A 21,614-nucleotide genomic window follows, 5' to 3' on the forward strand; every position below is an offset into this window, starting at 1 on the left:
TGATAAACGTTGTCGTAATACTTTGACGGTAACTCACCAACTGTCCGCAAAAACTTCGCTGATTTAAACACATTTTGTGCCTTTTTTCTCCATCCCGTGCTGCGGCGTCGAGTGAAGTCTCGTAAAAGTCCGTAGCTGGAAAACGTCGTCCGCGGCTCCTCTTCCATCGACGAAACTTGGATGACATTACCGATTTAAACTCCATAGTGCAACCGTGAAACATTAACTTTACGACAGAGTCACAATAAACAGTAATAACTGCGGGTTGACCGTGTGTTTCCGACCGCACCTTGCGGGACTTGTGACCTCCAGACACCGCGGCACCTTCAATTAAACAGCAGCCAGTGGCGGAAGGCCAAATATGGGCAGACATCACGTGACGTTGACCTTGTTGACAATAACACTAAAAGTTTTAAAAAAGTTTCAACACTGACTAAAATCTGATCAAAAACCAACAGTTTCTTTCAAATATTCATCACGTTGACCTTATTCTGAGAGATGTGGCGTTAATTACTTGGCAGGGTCGAGTTTTATGTGCAAAACACTGCCTCATTACATACTCATTACATATTAAACATGTTGAACTACTCCAGAATAAAGTCTCCCTGTAGGGTTTGCTTTCTCACTTTACTTTTATATGTCTGTTTTCTTGGGAAACACTAGTAGAAATACTTTGTTTTATTTCATTATGGCTCTAACAATGATACACAGTGAGGGAATGTAATTAAGTACATTTGCTCAAGTACTGTACTTAAGTACAATTATGAGGTACTTGTTCCTTACTTGAGTATTCTCACTTTCTGATTAATCTGCAAAGTAAATAGTAACTTAAGTTATAACATAAATGTGTAATAAATGGAGGAAAAAGTGCAGTATTTACCTCCAAAATGTAGTGAAGTGGAAGTATAAAGTAGCAGAAAATAGAAATAATCAAAGCACAGCTATATAAAAATCATACTTAACTACAGTACTTGAGTAAATGTACTCAGTTACATTCCATCAGTGCATATTACTATCTTCATATCTGTTAAAACAAGTGAAATATGATTTGCTTTTGCATTTCCTTCAGCCACTGTAAACAGTCGAGAGCTGGGTCAAGTGTTTTCTCTCATGTAACTGGATATTAAACAAAATGCAGACATACACCAACTGAGAGCCATATTTAATAATTTAATTCCACCATGCATAAACCATATAGAAAATACTTTACAGCAATGACAATAATAAAAATAATGACATTTCATGATTGCCAAAAAAAAGCAAGTGTCACAGATCACTGAAGGCTCACAAGTCGTCATCGGGTTAGTCAGATGGTAGTTAGTAAACGGTTAGATCGACGGGAAGAGGGATTAAAGTCAACAAAACTGTTTAAGTAAAGAACACATGAAAAAAAAATGTTAGAAAAATGCTGATGTTACTTTTATGATACATCCATTTTGACTTACACCCAACCCAGCGTGGGTGCGCTTGATTTTTTACAACCCTAACTCTGTCTTTGCTCGGTCCAACACCGGGGTCGTCACCTCTTTGCAAAATGAAGCGCACTAAAGATAATTAGTGACCCCCGACAGAAATGGGGGTAGAAATGAATAAAAAGGGTTTTTTAGTGTGTTAGTTGAGGTGCATGCAGAAGGCATCCACCCTTTTCAAATGGCACTAGTTAAAAAAAAGATCATGGCAAATACACTCCTTCATATTACAGGTGTTTGGCAACATCGTGCAACAATTAATACTGCTTTCATCACATCAGAGCACGATCAAAACATCTTCTATGCAATGTTTGTCCATCGGCCGATCCTCACGTATCTGAAAGAAACATCTGTGTGGTTACAATATTTAGTCAAATCTAATTTCTTCAGGGTTTCACTGTCCGTAGAAGGCGAAAAGAGGAAAAAAAGGGTCAACAAAGTGTGAAATAAAAATTAACAAAACTGGCCTTGATTAATTCTCACAATTTCACAGTTAGATGATGTAGCGGCAGCCGGATATGCAGAACTGACGTGACAGCGGACGTATCATCATCAGTGGAGTCGCAAGACGGCCTCACGCGGCCATATTCAACAGGGCGGCCATTTTCCTCTGACGTCACGCTCAAGGTGGGAAGTCAAATGTTGTATTGCTGTGTACCACGGTGCAAGTCCTATAAACGTAGGAAGTCTGAAGTGTTTTCATTTCACTGTTGATCTGCAACTAAAAATCCGAAGGGAAATCGAGCTATATTTCAAGGTAAAACAACATATTTGATAACCTGTTAGCTTCTGCTAGACAACAGCTAATGTTAGCATTCAACCGCTTCCTTGCTAAAGTTACTAATTTGTTACTAACTGTAATGTTAGCTCGGAAGTGGTTGAATGCTAACGTTATCAATTATGTTGTTTTACCCTGAAATATGGCACAATTTCCCTCCAGATTTTCACCTTTTAAGTTGCTGATCAATCAGGAAGTGGTGACAAGATAACAATCCTACGTTTATGTGACTTGCAACCTGGAACACAGCAGCATAACATTATCCCACCCTGAGCGTGACATCACAGGAAAATGGCCGCCATCCAGAGAGGGAAGCACCAACACCACTTTTATTGCAAACACTATTACAGAGTAATTAACATTATGAGTTTGCGTTTAATTGAGCTTCTTTGCCTTCATTTTCGAGAAGGGACAGGATGATATTAAAATTTCTAAGTGTCAGTGTCTGAATTATCCCTCCCGGGCTAATAAATTTGACAGGCCTTGAAATTATTAGTGTTGAAAAGCATTGGGGCGCGCCATTAGGAAATTTCAATTAGTATTTTGAGCACAAAAACTGCTTGTTTACACTGCTTAATTACAATACTGCTCTATACAAACGGCAAATCAAAGCAAAGCAAAATAGAAAAACGGTTTCACATATGTTAAGTTTCAAGTCACTTAAGATGCGTTCCTCTCTTCCGCACCTGCCCCTGGGGTGAAATACTTTTATATTTTCAGCTAAAATGTTCCCTTTAAATGAAACCTGTCATTTTTCTACCCTTAAGAGGCAAAACAGGCAGGTGGAGAATTGAGAAAAAAATGTTTAACCATTTAATTTACAGCTCCGCCAGTTCTGTTATTTGATGTAATCATACAGAAACAAACCTAAAACATTTCTTAAACAAAAGCTCATGATATCACATGAAAAATGCTTTTTTTTCTATGTTAGCCATTAAAAAACTACTTAGTTGTTAGTGTAAAGTTAATGTCTGACTGCAGAGGGAGCTGTAAAGTAATGAGGTTCAACAGAGGAATGAAAACACAATAGGTCCAAGTCACTTAGGTTCCATTCAGAGGAATGAGTGCGTGTTACGGGGTGAGGGAGTCACTTTCATTCATTCATTCATCCAGCTGTCTACTGTTGTGACGTCAGTGCTGCTTCTTCTCTCGAGGAGGATTAAAGGAATACCTTGACGCTTCAGAATTTAAAGGAAAACATTGATTAGAAAGCAGCATTATTGTATTTTTTCACTGAAACCTTGGTGACCACTTGCTCGCTAGCGCGTGGCTCGCAGTCTCATTCGGTTTCTGCGGTAAATGCTAACAACGCTAAACCAAGTCGCTAATTTTTCCCTCCGACGGTGAGACCTGAAATAAGTCCGGTCAAGAACAATAAAAGCTGTCAAGGCATCCATTTAAGAAAGAGAAGATGTTAACATACAGATGGATCACACAGTGTTTCCTCTACACAGACAAACTAGTGTTGTTGTACTTGCTCTTGTATAATTATACTTTTTGTATCTTCTGTGGAGGCTTCGTTTTGCTAATCTCTCTTACACTTAAAATGTAGGGAAACACTGCATCCTTCCATCTAGTTGTGTGTTTTTTTTTATTTATGAGTTCCTTCATTGTTCCTTCAACTCCTCACATAAACAGGTAGTTTACTTCTTGGCTGCATCCTTCTTCATCTTCTTGTCCTTTTCACGCGAGGACAAAGCACATAAGCACCTTCCCAACCTCTCTGTCCTTCCTCGACTCAGGGGCAGAATCACTCCTCCTCCCTTCCTCCTCCTCTCAGAACAACACGTCTTCATGTGTAATGAGCGTTTCCACCACGAGTCTCTGGTATCGGATGTCGTTGAGCGCCGTCATGGCGTCCAGCTCGGGGGCCCTCATCAGTGTCGGGCCGAAGACGATGCCCAGGTTCTCGCTGGACATGAGGTTGTCCTTCTCGTACTGGGTCACTCTGGATGGAGAGAGGACGGAAAGTAAATATGAGCCCTCCTTACCTTAACATTTTAGTAGTGCATAGAAACGCTGTCCTAAGTTAGAAATTTCATTCAAACTGGTCTAGATAGTGATTGAATTTTCATCTTTGATTGTGAGCTGTTCCTTTAATGTATGTGATTAAGTGTAACCACGACTTGCGCGTTCAGACCTCTTGAGGTGAGCCATGAGGTATCGCAGCGTCTCGCAGTGAGCTGGCGGCAGCAGCTTCAAGGCCTCGTGGAGAGACTCCAGACGTTTTTCTGCGTCTGTGATCTCTGCAACACACATTAATGAACACCGATTAAATGAGAAGTAACAGCAGATCTAAACACAGGCCATCCCATGCCCAAGAAACACTTAGGTACTGGATCAATTACCATACAATAGGATTCAAAGAAAAAGACAAGACAAAACACATTTCAGCCACAGCTTTTCATCATTTGTAGCATATGCAGGACACATTGCCAAGTCTCTTCAAAGCTCCTCTTGGCTTCTAAACTGTTCTTCCATTCATTCTTGCATCTTACATAACAAGGTACAGAAAGCGTGGAGACCTACTTGCAGCTTCTATGAAGCGTGGGTGGGCGTCATATGTGATGAGAGGAATAGGCAGCTCTCTGAAGTAGAGTTTGAGGGCTCCGCTGATGATGTTGATGTCCTCGTAAGCATTTGAGGAGATATCGGCTTTCTCTCCGTCTGTGGAGCGAATCAAGGACACACAGAACAGTCAAACAATGAGTGAGAGGAAGATACAGTTATTGTTTTATTGTAACTTTATTGATATTTCACTGATCAGAAAAGGGAAAGTCTTGTATAAGAAACACTCACCTCTGTCGAAGGCCAGCTTGACATCTTCAATCAGCTCACTGAAGCCTGATATTCTGTACAAACCCTCTGACTGAAGACCTGAAACAATTAAACAAGAATTTCAATTAAAAACAATTGTAAAGTGCAAAGATATATACTGAAGTTAGCATGCTAACTGGCTAGCCCTGACCTGTCCAGGTCTAAAGCTCCTTGCTAGTGGTGTAAACACCAACACTCAACACCCAGTCCAGACTGCTAACTGCAAGGCTAACTCAGCTAACTAGCTATTGATAGCTACAATTAGCATCAGTTAGCGGTTAATCCAGCGATAGGCTGCCCCCTATTTGTTTTGAATTCAACAGTGGTAAATTCTTTCATCTTGCACCTTTAAAGGTGCTATATGTTAGAATTAACCACCTGTCATACTCAAAACATATGGAAGGAGTACAGCTGCTTTAGCTGCTATTAGCTCAGTTAGCCGTGCCGTTAATGTTCTGACTGGGAGCTCAGGAACCAGGGGAGTGTTAGTTTTTACACCAAAAGCACAGGAGCTTTGGAATGAAATGCAAAAATAGGTGTTTAACACACACAAACAGAGAGAGGGGGAGGCAGTGAACGACAACAGAGACAGAGTGAGGGATGTAGGACGGATTGCTCTCCTGCTCCTGTCAAGTTCAATCACTTCAGGTCAGGCGTCTTTATTGATTAAATGTATTATTTTCACTCGGGTCTTGAATCGTAGTCAATGAAATCCTGTCAATGGCGGCTCTCCTGAGACAACTCACATCCCATGGGGAAAACAGTGAAGCACTCCCACTCCTACATGTGGGATTTATTCTGCTGGTGTTCAATTGAGAGGACGGACTGACACATACACATCTTGCATACAAATGCCCGTCTCGTGGGCGTTCTAAAAAAAACTGCCTTTTTTTAAAAAAAAAAAATGCTTTTTTTAATCAACGTTATGCAATCTCTGACTCACACACACAAATATACAGCACAGACTCTCACTTTCTCTCGCTCACCTCTAGCCTCGAGTTCCTGTATGCACATGTCGACCACCATGGGCCTCTTGGTGTTGTGGGCTTTGACCAGCGTGGTGAGGTCGCAGCTGTACACCTTCTTGACATGTCGCAGGTCCGGCTGGCAGTCGTTGGGGACAACTTTGGAGCACTGCTTGTGGACGTTCAAGCCACAGTCTGACACAGAAAGACAGATTATTCAGTTAGTTTGATCAGACTTTATTTTAGGGGTCCATAACAGAGAGAAAAAAACTAATCCAAGGGTAACCGGTGAAGCTCTTCTGATGGCTGGTTAAAGCCTGTATGATCCTGTTCTCAGACTCATCCAAGCACTGTTTCCTATTAATTACCTCGACTGTAGCAGCCCGTTTCTAGGTCTAATTTAGTTTTTCACTTCTCGTAATAGCATTTAAGATTTTTAACATCATTTTGCATTGTTGCTTCAGCAAATCATCATTCACTCCCGGCCAGTGACACTGACGATCGACTACAGCCTTCAGGCTTGTGTACGAATTTGAATTTGACGATAAATATCAGTGTGTCCTGAAAATGGCTCTCGTACATCTTCTGTTGTTGTATTTGCATAAATGTGAACTAATAACTCCTTACACTGCTTTTAACATCCAACATCATCCATCAGTGTTATGTAATTTTGTCTAAAAAGATCTGATGGGTGAAACATAATGACGAGACAGGATGGTAAAAGTTGTATTCAAACGTCGGCGCTGCAGAAGTACACAGTTCGTCACCCACACAGTCATTATCACACTGACAGTGTGTTCTCTGGCACCAAATTGAATCTTTTAACATTTCAAATCCATGACACACCGCAGATGAGTCAACAGCAAAAGTGACTAACTTTAAGCCTGCTGTCCCAGATTCGAGTCACGGTTTTGAAAGAGAGGAGGCGCAACATGTCGAGCACAGCGGAGGAGGCAAAAAAAGGAGCAGGAATTGAATCTTTTTGGGGGATTTTTGCATAGATTACTGAAAAACCAACAAGAAAAGTGAAGCTGCAGGTGTGTGTTTTACCTGCACACTTGACTCCCTGAGCGATGAGACCCCACATGAAGTTGGCACAGTACTCGCACCAGTGTGGACCTCTGAATGTGTGAACCTGGTTAAAGAGACAGAAGCAGAGGAAAGATGAGACATGAAGTTAAATAGACAATAAATGAATAAAAAAACACATAAATTAAGTGAAGTAAAAATAGTATACACTGAGAACAAGGTGGGAAATATTCATGTAGTCCAGACTGGACCAAGTCATATCTGAACAGCAGCAATAATCTTTATTATAGACGAACAGGCACCGACAAAAGAATGATGGACACACAATAGAAGAGCTGAAAGGACATTTATAGAAAAATTACAGTTTTAATCTGCTCATTTATTGCATAAATTGGCTCTATATAATGAAATGCTAATAACCTCCATCACATCCAGCCGCTCTTTGTGTGTGAGTGTGTGTTCGTCCACGTTTCCCTTGAGCTCTGTACACTGTGGCTCTGACCTTTGTGCTCCTCACTAATGGCTCCTTGTTATATGGAAATCTGTGGATCTAAAGCGCTAAACTGAAGCTTAAAGCCTGAAATGTAAATGCAGAAATGTGTGTTTCTGTGTGTGTGTCTGTGTGTAACGCTCTGTGCTCTCTGAGGTGAATCTGAATAAGACCCCATGAGCTGAATCAGCGTTTCTGGCATCATTCACACACATATAAACAGGAGGGGCTCACCTTGAAGTTGTGGACCTTCTCGTACTTGGGCGCCAAGTCGCTCTCCCTCAGGGTGGCCCGCCGCACCAGCGATGTGAGCTGTGAAAGGGCAAAAGATCTGATTGGTTGCCAGAAGGTGGAAGCAGGGGAGGTGGGTTTGGAGGGGTTGAGGCGGCTTCCTCCCGAGCCCGTGCTGGGGTCCGAGGCGGGCAGGGAGGGAATCGAACCGGCGCTGACGTTTAAACTGAGAGCGGCGGTAAACAAAGAGCCCTTCTGACCCGTTTCCTTCTGAGCTCGCCTGCGTGATTGCTTTTTACCTCTCTTAACGACGTAAGACTCTCGGCTCGGCATTGTGGGACGTGTAGTAAATTGACTCCAATTGGAGGTTTAAATCAAACAAATAAAGGAAGTCAAAATGTGACTGAAACACAAAAAAAGAGCACAAAATAATTAAGAAAAACAACAACTACACTGTGATAATTTCAAAGCTTCATCCGACAACAACATCCCAAACCGAGGAGCCAACGCAGGACCAATCGTGCCGTCTTAGCACCACAAAGATCAGCCAATCACATCCGCTCTGCATCCTGATGCTGGCTGCATGCTGCAATTCCACTTCATAACAAAAAAACAAAGCCAGCCAGCCAATAAAAAAATGTCTTTGGTTAAAGAAACTTAAAATTAAAGGGGAGAAAAGTTCACTCAATATGCTTCGATAAATCTCCTCCGAAGCGGACTGATGCGGCAGAATGAGCACTCCCGTCTCCCGGTCGCGTGTAGGTGAGCGCTCCAGCCCACATGGCTCAGCGTGTGTGTGTCTGTGTGTGTGTTAATCCGCTTTCCCTCCACACACACACACACACACACACACACTCGCCAGCGGAGGAGGGAGGTGATGGAGGCGGAGAGAGAACGAGAGAGAAAGAAGAAGAGGAGGAGGAGGAGAGAGGGGGGGGGGAGGCTGAGCTACGGTTGCAGTAACGGATGAATTTAACAGGTCACATTGAGAGGAGAACGAGCCAATGGGAAGGCGGCGATTCTTGTTGTTCGTCACCAAATCTGCCACCTCGATTGTCCCAGGAGAGAAGGGGAAAGAGAGGGAGCGAGAGAATGAGAAAACAAGCTGTTATTTCATTCAGTCGTTCACACTTTCTGTTCGTCTTTGTTCCCCTTCTTCTCTCATTTCATCTGCTATTTTTTGTTTTGTGTGTTTTATGCTTGATATTTTAATCAGAATATACACAATCCTTTCCCTTAGATGGCTCGTAACAAAAGCCCTGCTCATCCATCATCTTAAATCAAAGAAGCAACCTTATATAAGAGCAGTTTAAGGCTACATTTTCACTCAAGAAGAGCACTTTTCAGAGGTTTCTGGTTAAGTGCTGCCTCTGGTGAGAGGATCTTTGGACTTATTTGACATTTTTGGCCCGTCAACAAACAAGCAGTTGGACTGCATTCAATCCCGTTACACTGTTGGAGATTACGTGTTTGGATCTTTCGTTAGATATTTAACATTATAAGACTACAAATCTCATTTTGGCAAATAAATTAATAACATTTTTCATAAAACAAATCAGAATTCAGCTGAATTTTAACACAGTATATATATTCAAATCGCTAATCCTCAGATAATATATACAACACAGGGAATATGTATGACTTTCCATGGATATTTAATGACTGTTCTCGTTGCATGGAGATGGCGGAGTGGAGGGTGTTGAACAAAAGAGCGCCTAGATTGTAGACAGAGATAAAGAAAGAGGAGAAAAAGCTGATTATACCCAGCAAGCTCATATAATGATGGCGCTATCATCGTCTGTGCACTTTAATACATTTGTGGAGCACTGTTTCTGTATTTTTTTGTCAGATTGAAGAACTGCAACTATTAAATTAATCGCCAACTACTTTGATAACATTTTAATAGATTTGAGCTTCTCAAATGTGAATATTTTCTGCTTTCGTTTCTCCTCTATGACAGTAAACTTAATTGGGGTTGTCAAGAAAATAGATTTATCGTCAACAGAAATAATAATTCGGCTCAAAGCCTTCCTTCCCCTTTTAACCACAACACTTCCTGTCACCGTCTAGTGAACTCACTCTCAAAACAAGGCCTTAAAAATTAAAATTTAAAAACTCATCACCAGAACCACATCTTTATCGGCCCCACGGGGACCGTAAAACTGTATTTAACCTGCTAATAAAAGGTGATGAACGTATGAAATATGCATTTCTGGTGCGTTCGTCTTCCCTACAGAGAGCCACCTCTGGTCTCAATGTCACAGCCGTACTGCTTTGTCTGCAAATCCAGCCAATTATGAAAAGCACACACGTACACGGGACCACCCCCATTACACACACACACACAAACACACACACACACACACACACACACACACACACACACACACACACACACACACGGACAGTGATGTATGAGGTGCAGTGGTGGTCATGCACTGCAGGTCATACAAGGCCTCAGGAGGCTCGGTCCTGGTGTAGCAGATAAACGCATTGCACACATTGTTATGAGCCTGTTGTTGTGTGTTGTAACTGCATCCAGTGCATTGGATTACACTGTGTGTGTGTGTGTGTGTGTGTGTGTGTGTGTGTGTGTGTGTGTGTGTTGTACACACAAGTCTGAGTGTTTTACAGCAGCTGCATGAATGAATCTGCATCCCCAGCCTCATTCTGGTGCATCCACCTGCACATAAAACCAGCCGCAGGACTGAAATCTTGTTGCCCGGTGATTAGCATCTGCGTTAGCGCCTGCGTCATACAGACACCTCGCATCTCCACAACATTGTTTTCACACTCTGAGAATAAGTTTCTAAAACGGGCTAAACACCCAACGAACCAATCGTCTCGCAGCTAAACGAAAACTAACGAGCCAACAACAAAGTCAGTTCCTGAATATTAAGTAGTCAGCTTCTGGGAGATAGCAGGTTTCTGCAGGCAGGCTGCTGTTATGTAATTTTACTGCAGAGCCCTTGGCTGGAGGCCATCTCTCCTCTGCATCCATCCTCCTCCTCCTTCTTCTCCTTCTTTCACTGTGTTCCTCAACTCTCATCCTTCCATCTTAGTGCTGTACATACAGCAACTTTCCTCACCTTTACCCTGGTTTCAACTCTCTGCAGCATTTCCTTGCAATTCTGTTGCATAATCCACACTTTACACGCCAGAATTTATAGAAGGTAGAGCTGCGTATCGCCGCTGATTTTCCGAATCAATTCGACTGTGACTCACAAGGTCCTGATTACATTCGACTCAAGAACAAAACCTGCCGGCTTGCCAGATTTTAAACAAGCTTTAGACATTGAATAGACCATGAAGTCCCTGTCTCTGTGCTGTGTGAAACTCCCACACAGACAGACAGCAGAGGACAGAAGCAGTGCGTCCTTAAATGACACCGAAACGTGCTGGAGAATAGGTCTGACGGCTGACAGTCATCGACAACTGAGCCCTGACCATCGTAACATTGTGATATAAAAGATGGCCGACCAGAGAGCGTAGTGAAGTAGTGTGTCTCCTCAGAGCAGTGTTGTAGTGAGGACCACCTAAACCAAGACCAAGACCACAACCAGTGCAAGTCCCACGCTGCATGACACAATAAAATGTAGAACTTAGCCACAAATTACCTGTATATATCAAAAAGATCGATTTTGTAAATTTACCTTGTACCTTTATATTAAAAAGTTCGATCTTGGTTTTTTAAACAGAAACCGTCACAGATCTATCACTTTTTATACTTTTTTTTTTAAACCACATTCTGGAGATATTATGAAGACATTGATCGTTCCAAGTGATTTTTGCACACTGCCCACCTCATAAATCCACTCATCCTTCAAAGTGCAGATGACTGATTCCTTCCTCTGCAGGACTGAAACACAAATTTATAACACTTCCCACTTACGTCTTCTGGATTAACTTCTTCGTCCCTCGTTCCTTCTTTGGAGCAATCCATCCCAAAAAACCAGACCTCATCTCGGTCTTCATACACATTTTCCATTGTACTTACTCCTGATCTCACTTTCGAGATTTGACTGACTAGTTATTCACTATTTTATAGTCTGCTACAACATGCAAAGCAAATTAGCAAAAACAACCAGACAATGAGACTTGATAAATGATTCAATTTGTCTCAGAATGGTTACATTTAGGAGCTGAAGGGAATATTACTTGGTGTGTAGCCAACAGTCTGTGCCAACACTGCTCCATTTCTTATTCAAACCAACCCCCAAAAACCCCCTCAGCCTCCAGGTCGGTTTGCCAAAAACATATGCTAATTGGAGGAAGCTTCTGGCCTGAGTTCCTACACAGATTCAATTTTAAAAATCCAGATTTCTTGCATAGAGTGATGAGTTTTGAAGATATTGATTCGCAACTTGTAGTCAATGTGCCGACATTCACGCTTGTGTGTTTGTCCTCACCCTTTCCTCAGCGTTCTGGTCGTCTTTGGCCGGAGCGGGTCCGTCCGGAGCCTCTGGGCTGAGCGGTAGGAGTTTTTTAAGGGTGGGCTCCTGGTTGAGGGTGGTGTAGCCCACGTGTTCATAGATGGGGTTTATTGTCATCTTAGCGATGTACTCCGCTGCCTGACAGAGAAGAAGGTTACTGTTAATGTGACAGGCTCGATTACGACAACTGCGATGTTTCCCACTGTCCCTGAACTCAATTATGAAGTGATATTCATAGGAAGGAAGGAAAGGAAAAACTGAAGGACACACACCTTTGTCTCAATGTAGAGTGTGATGAGGCCGTCTGTTACCAGGTCGTGGATGGACTCGAACCTCTTCTCTCCGACAAAATGCTTCCCGTCATGGTAGAGACGGAAGTTTCTCGTCTGGTTTCCAAACCTAGAGGGAATGGAGGACGACAATTTAGCTTTGGGATTCTGACGATCTATCAATTATTACAGCTGCAGCAGGTGGCAGGTTTCCTAACACAGACGGAGGAGACAGGCAACATTTAGCAGCATCTGGGTTGGATCGTTAATGCTTAAAACCTCAGTTAGACTTACTTTTAATATAAAACCTGATCAAAATGATGCTTTTTGCTTAGCAGTTAAAATGAAACATTTTTCAAACTTTCAAGACTTTGTATGACCCCTGGTTAAAGAGAATAAAGGAAACTTAAAAGCAAAATTGCGAAAAAAGAAGATGTTTCATCTCAACCAAACCTCATCCCTTCACTGAGATAACACAGAGTCAAAAAATGGCACAAACTCCGAGTGACAGAGCTGTGACAGGCAGACCCTGAACTGGGCCAACACATTATCTGCTCCTCGGTGGATCGCACTGAAACCACCGCGAGATAAAGCAGCACCGCTACATCATTAACCCAAAATCCAACCTTTCCTTTTCTGCAAACCCAGAGCGGGACTCTAGTTTATGAAGGGGGTATTTATGGAAGGTAATTATAACCACGGGGACGGAAACTTGGGCAGGTGGAAGAGTGACGCGACTATGAATAGAGCCAACTGACCCAAAACCTAATTCGAATGATGCCGGGCACCCATTTAGAAGTGAGGCACCTACTCTGAGAAAATGATAGGTCATATTCAACTAAAACTGACTGAAAAAGCTAACCAGGCTACGGCAAAGTGCGCAGGCTGGGTGGAACCGAGGATAAACAAGCCACCTAATTCAGCTCCAACAAACTATCACGCCTCCTAATAAGAGAAAAGCTCTGTAGAAGACGACGTGTGAAGCCATGTGAGTTTGGAGATGAGCCCCGTCAAGCAGCTTACAGCTCAACTGCTGCCTCTAAACCCTCGCACCCCACAGCGCCTGAGGCGTGAACACACGATCAGACCGGCTCAGCGTTAACACGGCTTCTCTTTTTCTTGCCTTGTCACACAAATCCACGCAGGTATAGACAAAGGTGCTGCTGGAGGTCAAACACCTACAAGGTCGCAGGGGATTCACAAGAAGTGGAGATGAAGAACTCGTGAGGGAAAAGGCTAAATATCATTTGGCCTTCTGTCCAAGGACTTCTGAAAAATTAATAATTGTAATTTTACATTTTTCATTTCCTTCGTGGACCCAGAGATATTTAAAATTCGACAAAAAGATCAGAAAGACACAGGGTTCCCACACCTTAAACATCAACAAATTCAAGGATTTTCCAGGCCCAATTCCCGCAAATTTGAGGACCCAAGACGGCAAAGTTTGAGACAGAGATCAGGGTTAATTACTGTTTCAACACTGAGGATTTTTATCAGGGTGTCTACATGTATCAGACACTTAAATCTGATGCTTTTAAGATGTTTTCAAGATAAGTTTTAACCAAATTTTGAGCAGTTTTACGTTGGAACTATTTTCCTTATGTATCACAGCACAGAAGGAAACAAGGATCTACTCATGAGAGGCTAGGTAACTATGCTTTTTGTTCTTGATTGTTCTTGACTGCCTGCATGTCCCCTAAATTATATAAATACAGACAGACACATACCTTAGAGCCAGTGTGTATGTGCCCGGCTGCCTCTGACTCTCTCTGATGAGGTAGCTGCCTTCGGCCTGACTAAGTAACTGGTCGGCCTCTTCTCTGGAGATCATCCCGTGGTACCTGGACGTAAGAAAGCAGAAACAGGTCACACAAGTAAAATTAGAAACCAGCTTCTACAACACCATATCAACACGGACTGAGGAAATGTGCCTCGTATAAATAATTGAAAAAGAGAAGGCCGACTTACTCTCTTCCGTAGTATTTAGGTCGGTTGTCCACCTGCAGGGGAAAAAGACAAATATGGAGTCTGTAAATCACTCAAAAGGTACAGATGGGATTTCCACACACACTAAAATATTGATGACCAACTTTTGATGCAGAGCAGTAAAATAATTCCTCACAAAAACAACAACAATGCAGTGTACGAAAAGCCACCTGCTCCGAAACTAAACAGACCGCGGGCCCAGACTTTTACGAGTAAGTGTGCGTTCGTGAGCGTGGGTGAAAGGGAATATTGCACGAGTCAGATAAAAAGCTCCTGTTGTTCTCAACAATACTGCTGTCGAGCCAATAAATTGACAGACGCCCAGCAAACGGGGCTGAATGTTAATGTGAATCCTGTGTTATTCATGTTTGTATGAAAGACAGGAAGAGAGGAAAGTGAAGGACATGTATGGTTACAGATATAGAGGTACAGGAGCTGCACATTTCAGTCTACATACAGTCTATAAACATGGTGAACGGCAGCGGCAATAAAAAATCTAAGTTTTAAGTCTAAGTCAAAAGTTGCCCTCCATTATCAGCCATCCACGTGCACTTCTGGACACCGACCAAAACTGCTCTGAGGCCCGTCGGCGAGCCACGCATGGAGCGGACACACTAATACCCGTTACTAATGCTCAGCAGACATCCCTGACTGCACATTACAGAGAGCTGCTGAGCTGCAGGGAGCGAGCTGTTTGGAAGAAAAACACGTCTCTTCCACATAAACAGTCTATTTTGTATGAAATGATGAAATAACTCGGTACACAGTGAAACGACTGGAACAATTATGTAAAGAGTTCAACATGCTAAACATCCTGCGTCAGGCTACCTGTAGCAGACGGTGTGTTTGTGCTGCAGCTTGTGTTTTAATAAAGCATGAATTAAGAGCTCCGTAGAGAGCTTTCCACTTAACAGCTCATCAGTTTAAATAGATTTATGATATTATTATACCGGTAAGCGGTAGAAAAGAGAAAATGAAGCTGTTATAACTCAGGATCTTCGACTGGAAAGAACTAAGATTCACAAACTTATTGAACATGCGGAAAAAGAGATGTTTTGCATGAAGCTTTGCCCCAAATCTTGAACACATTTATTTTTTCTAACATTTTCAATTTCAGCCAAAAGAAAAGGAAAAAGAAAAGAATGAGAATGCCTGTACAATCTGCCAGGGCCGAAGTTGACGTCTTCCAATTCCTCATTTTGTTCCACCAACAGTCCAAAGCCCAAATATATTTAATTTACAAAAATATGAAACAGAGGAAATAAGCAAAAAAATCACATACTTTTAATAATCTGGAGGAAGTGGGTGTGCCGTTTGGCATTTTTGCTTGATGGGCAACACAACAAGTCGATAAACTGACTAATTCAATAACACCACTTGGAGGAAGGTGGAAACTCTCTCTTGCCAGATTATGTCTCAATGCAGGAAAGTAAAAAATCTGAAATGTAAAAATTGTCAACATTATGATCGCCTGTAAGAATTCTGTACGACCAGCAGTGTCACAATACTGGAATTTCTAACTTTGATTCAATACCAAGAAAAATATCGATATTGACACAACATTGAGGGCATGAAATGTCAGATTTTTATCAAAATATAAATTTCACAAGGCTTGTGTACTGTGTGTGAAAGCACCACAGCATCTGAGTTTATTTTCTTGTGGTGGGGCTCTGTGGGCACTACAGCGGCCCATGTGTCGAAGACGATAAAAATGAGCGCTGGCAAATATTGAGAATCAATATTTTTGATGACACTAATGACCAGGCTGTCCATACAGAGTGAAACGTAACCGATATAGACACGTGCTTCGTGTTTATGTTCTAAGCTAGGCTACTTCTTGAGCTGTGGTAAGGATGGCTGACCATGGAGATAATGGAAGTAAATGGATCTGTTTATTTTAAGTAAGGATCATTAAAGATGCAGGCTCCTACCCCTTCCTTCTGCTACTTATTCCTTTCTCATGTTTGTAAACAGGCGTATTGCTTTGCTCCAAAAAGCTTTCACTCTTAATAATGATGTAACTCAAGGTCTCCCAGCCACCAGCTAAAGGACAGTCTCCACTCATTAAAGTCACCCTGACATGCCACAAATTATAAAACACCAGCCGTAGATAAGTGCTTATTGGTGCATCATTAAATCACATATGGCTGAACTCCCGGCAGACAACATGGGGCTGTTGGCAGCAGGTGGGGGGGCTCCTCCGACCCCGTCTGTCTGCGGATTCTAACTGGGTCAGCACCAACTACCTGACCAGGCCAGGGCATCAGCGCCAACAGCTGTTCATTTAGAATCACGCACACATGCTAACATCCGTCCACCGGGCCCCGAGACGGCTGTCTTTTACAGATTAACACCAGACGCAGCCCCCATTTTTTAATCCCACTTGGATTCCCCCAAACCTCGCCTTCCCCCCACAATCACACAAGCACATCTGGTGGCTGCATCCCCTGCGGGAAGAGGTGCTGGAGCGTGGCATTTAGTGGACATCAGCAGGAAAATCGACTTACCTGAATAACCTAAACTTATAAAGAACATAAAGATGACTAAATTCATGCTGCTTTGTTCAGAAATAAAAAAAAATCTCTCTTGTTCTTGTTGCACTCGTTTTTCTGCTCAAACCTACTTGAACAGGAAGTGATTGGCCCTCAAAAATAAAAGTACAAACATACTGATAAACTGTGTCGTCGTTCCTTCAATAGCACTAAAGGTACAGTGCAGATGCTGCCTTAACAGATGCGTCCCCTGAAGACAAAGCATTGTTGAACTACAGCAAAAACAATCAGCTCTGTTACAAGCTGAGTCAGCGAACACACACACGCACAACAACAAAGACACACACTTGCTCAAGGCTCCATCTATACCATTATTGTTCCAGTTGGTTAACGCTCGCATTTACCTGCTGTTAAAACCAAGAAACTGTGTGTGATATTGGAGAATATACAGTGAAGGAAAGTACATTCACTCAAGTGCTGTGCTTAAGTACAATTTTGAGGTATTAGTACTTTATTTGTGTATTTCCATTTACTGCCCCCTTTTACTTCCACTGCACTACATTTCGGAGGCAAATATTCAATATTTTCCTCCACTACATTTGTAGTAGACGCAGGCCCTCATTGATTTATATGACGATTATTTTCACAATTCATGGATTCGACTTCCCAGAGTCCAAAATGACCCTACTTTTGTACAACCAGCAGTCCACAACCAAGAGACTCTTGTCGTTGTTATCATAAATGACAATGAAAAGCAGCAAATCCTCACATTTCAGAAGCTGGAAGCAGCAAATGTGACTCTTTTTAGCCAATAAGCCAATAATCAAAGTAGTTGTTGCAGCACTCGACAATACTTAAGCGAAGATACAAGGTAATGAGATGTCAGATCGACTGCTGACCTCCTTCGTGCGTTGGTGCTTTGGCTTTAACTCAAATGAAACATCTGTCAGAGGCTATACCCAGCTGACAACTGTGATGGCACATGGCACCTGAGCTCAAATGTCCTGTTTCACATTTTAGCTCCATTTTCCTGTGTTAACCCAAATACATCACGGGACTGTTGCTACTGTATATTAACAATGGACATTTTTAGGCTTCCTCATCTGTGATCTAGGGTCTGCGGTATCTCCTTAAACTTTACAGAACCTTTATCCTGCAAATTCAAAACTTCCAGGTAAAGTGCTGATAAAAGCGTACAAAAAAGCGTTACAGCTACAGCAGATGATTAACAATCAACACCCAAAGAGCTTAATGATAAAACTTGCTAAAGAAGTCGACTGGAAGTAACTAAAACCATTAGATCTGTCATGTAGTTAGTCTCTTTCTGAAAATTAAGCTTTTCAAAATAGAACAATGTTGATTTTTCCGCCTCCGCACAACGCCTCATGTCTACACAGTTGATTTATTTTTACTACTTCACAGCCACATCACGTTAATTAACGCTGGCTTTCTCAAGATTAACACGAGACATGACAGACTAATTAAACACCGGCTGGCTGACAAGCAGGAAGTGTGTTCTCACCTCGCAGGTGCAGGTGAGTCTGCGTGGGTGAGGAGCCTCCTGCTGGAGCTGGTACACTGTGGAAGGAAAAGACAGAGCAAGACAAGACAAAGAATGAGGATACGGGAGTCTTAACTGCATAATGTTTTAAAAATGAAGATTCCAGCTTTACTTACAGTAAGACTTCCACACCGGTGGCCTGTATTCATCATGATCTGAGGACAAAGGAAGTACAACAGCTGCTAAGTTACTCAAACTTAATTTGCTCTGCAACAGTGCCCTCAAGTGGACAAATCTTGATATTGATCAGTGCTGATTTTAGCTGCCTGTTCTGTCTAAATTCAGATATGAAGCACAAGCAGGATGAGATCATTTCATTTCCTGTATTCCTTTTAACAAATCAATGAAATAACAGAGTTATTTGAGAATGCAGGGGGAGCTAAACCAATGTCTAATAAAGAAGCTAGCACCTCCACTGAAAGCATGACATATGAAGTTAAGGCTTTCACCTTGTTTATTTTCTTTATTCTCTGTGCTATTACGTCAGGACATCAGTCTGATAGATGATGTGTTTTTCCATAAAATAATCCTCACAGAATCTAAATGGTGACTTAATAAATAGATCAACTCTGTGAAGTGTAAAAATCTGTGAAAGATTCATTAATATCCATTTGCAGTAATGTAATGTGATGTAATGCAAATGAGCGTTCACTGTGATGTTTATCTTTTGTTATACTCCGTCACCCCCTGAGGCCTACCCCGTTTAAAATTAATCGTAGAGGATATCAGAGTTTCCTCTCTGCTTGTTCAGCTGTTGCGGACCATAAACAACGCTGACATTAAAATTAGAGTAAGCATGACAACACTGTGAACAACAGAATAATCTGTAGCCTCGAGCGCTCAGTTGGAGTTTGGCTGAACTCTGCAGGAGCTGCTGAGCGTTTTTACTGGAAGTCATACACTGTGAAATCCTTTCCAAATTCTGTGCTGTGTAAATTTATTCAGTGACTCACAGTGACTCAATTTCCCACTATCATGAAACAGACCACTTTCAATGATTGAAATAAAATGCATCTCAAGACTCTGCTGTCCTCTGGCCAGCATCTTGCAAATTCAGGCATATGCCTCCTTCCATCTTCTCCGCATGGCTAAAACTAACAGCCTGTTTCCTGCCTCTGTGTACTCTGAGTTCACTCCACAAGCCTTATCTATTCAACACTTGTCGTCCCGGTATCCTGTCTTCAAAATAACTCCAAATCCTCCCCTGGGCAAGAAGTGTCTCACCCTCTTTCTCAAGGCAACACGCTCAGACGAAACCAGACATAACATACAGACCGCTGACAGCTCGCACTGTCTGCAACAGGAGGTGGAAAGAAATAAAACCAAGTGCTTTTTACTGAAGGACAGCAAGGACGATTGTGATGCTTTGGTGCTTTGGTTGAGTGTTTCTATTTTTGTGAGGCTTTATACCTCCACCCTGCTCTGTTTCTATGAGAAATATTGTTCTGCTTTGCCTCCACCACATTTTTTCTGGCAGCCTACCAAAAATAAAATGCAATAATTAACCAGCTAAACTGGGGGTGGGGCTACTAGTGAACGCCAGCGACATCTAGCAGTAGTTACTCTTTATCACTTTTGGTTTACACTAACCAACTACAAAATATCAGTGGTGGAAGAAGTATTTAGATCCTTTACCTGAGTAAACGTAGAAATACAACAATATAAAAATACTCCCTGCATTCAAAATGATACCCGAATAAAAGTAACTTGCCAGGAAACTGTACCTTAAGTATCAAAAGTATTTATCATGTAGCAGAAAGAGCCCCGTCGGTGTTTGTACGGTTTTATATGATGTAATTAATTATTACTGCTGATGCATTACAGTGTAATTGGCACTTTAGAGGTTGACTTTGTAGTTTGGAGAAGAAATTCAAACTGAGAAATATTTACTTTTTCCACAACGGAATAAACAAGCTGTTTGAAGCTAGAAAGGTGGCAGGGTCCGCCACATATAAACAAAGTAAAACAGTATGAAATCGTGTTGTCCTTTAAGGTATGTTTGTTTATTCAGTTTATTCCAAAATCTATCAATGAATTTATTAAAATGTCTTCCCTAAAACTACATAGCGCACCTTTAATTTGGTAACAGGTTATGTTGACGCTGATTTACTGGCTTTACACACTGTTGGATAGTTTAATCTATGAAAATACATCCTTTTTGTAAACTAAACATGTGATCTGTACATAAAGCCTTAATCTTAAACTGTCAAATAAATGCAGCGGAGTACAAAGTTCAACATAAGCCTCAAACTTATAGTGTTTCTCCATAAGATTTCTAATGGCCTCTCCCAATTTTAGTAAAATATGTAAAGAAACATGACTGTAGTTAATTTATACCTGACCATATTGGTCAGTAGACTATGGACAAATGGAGCAGCCAAAGCTAAGCAAAAAAAACACACACACAAAAACAGTCAGACAGAGGCACAAAGACCGGTATGTGAGGCGTGCTGCTGCTTACCAAACACATTTAGGGCCATCTTGATTCTGCGATATGATGAAGATGAACAATTAACCAGCAGCAGATCCCAATTTTCCAGCTTAACGGACCCACTTAGTTCAAATCCTGAAAGAGAGCAGACAAATAAGGAGTGAGGTGAAAGTGTGAGCCGAGCATGAGCTGAGGGGGCTGGAGTGGAAAGAGCTGAGTGACGATAAAACAATAAAAAAAAAATGATGAAGCTCAGGTTGTAACAGAGCTAACGTTAGCGGACTCAGCGTTACTTTAGTTGGTGGGCTGAACCGACGGTAAAAACGCAGCCGGGTGGTGTTTTTTTTACACCGCGACGGAAGGAAAACATTTCTCCTGTCACACGACGAGGGCGCAAACACGACAGCTTACACTATCAGGGAATTAAACACCGGTTTATTAATCTCACGGTTAGCTAATAATACTCACGTCCACATCCATTCTACATTGTGGTCGCCATCTTGCTGGGTCACGTGAGCAGTCTCGCCCTCTCTCCGGGGTAACTATGGCAACGGACCCTGCTGATGCTACTCCGGCGGACAGAAAAGACGCCGTCATCCTCGATTTAAAGTTAGTTTTCTCGCTAAATTATAGTGAAGTTGTGTCAAACTGTGCCCTAATGTT

General features: G+C 42.0%; 1 protein-coding gene across 2 annotated transcripts; it reads right to left on the reverse strand.

Moving 5' to 3' along the window:
• Positions 1 to 1,150: 1,150 nt before the first annotated feature.
• LOC141020359 (N-chimaerin) lies at positions 1,151 to 21,470 on the reverse strand. 2 transcript variants are annotated; one of them, XM_073495408.1, is made up of 15 exons: positions 21,420 to 21,470; positions 20,982 to 21,086; positions 18,637 to 18,675; positions 18,482 to 18,537; positions 14,450 to 14,481; positions 14,209 to 14,322; positions 12,485 to 12,611; positions 12,189 to 12,350; positions 7,783 to 7,860; positions 7,080 to 7,164; positions 6,051 to 6,224; positions 5,047 to 5,124; positions 4,777 to 4,914; positions 4,388 to 4,493; positions 1,151 to 4,195 (listed from the first exon to the last, which is right to left on the reverse strand). In XM_073495408.1, exons 2-15 carry the CDS (start codon positions 20,998 to 21,000, stop codon positions 4,024 to 4,026), a joined length of 1,380 nt encoding a protein of 459 aa, XP_073351509.1. In that variant the 5' UTR covers positions 21,001 to 21,086; positions 21,420 to 21,470; the 3' UTR covers positions 1,151 to 4,023. The 2 variants fall into 2 exon arrangements, with proteins under 2 accessions (XP_073351509.1, XP_073351510.1); XM_073495409.1 differs by lacking the exon at positions 21,420 to 21,470 and adding an exon at positions 21,245 to 21,327.
• Between the last annotated feature and the right edge of the window lie 144 nt (positions 21,471 to 21,614).

The sequence above is a fragment of the Pagrus major genome, chromosome 24 (assembly GCF_040436345.1).
Source record: "Pagrus major chromosome 24, Pma_NU_1.0".
NCBI lineage: Eukaryota > Metazoa > Chordata > Actinopteri > Spariformes > Sparidae > Pagrus > Pagrus major.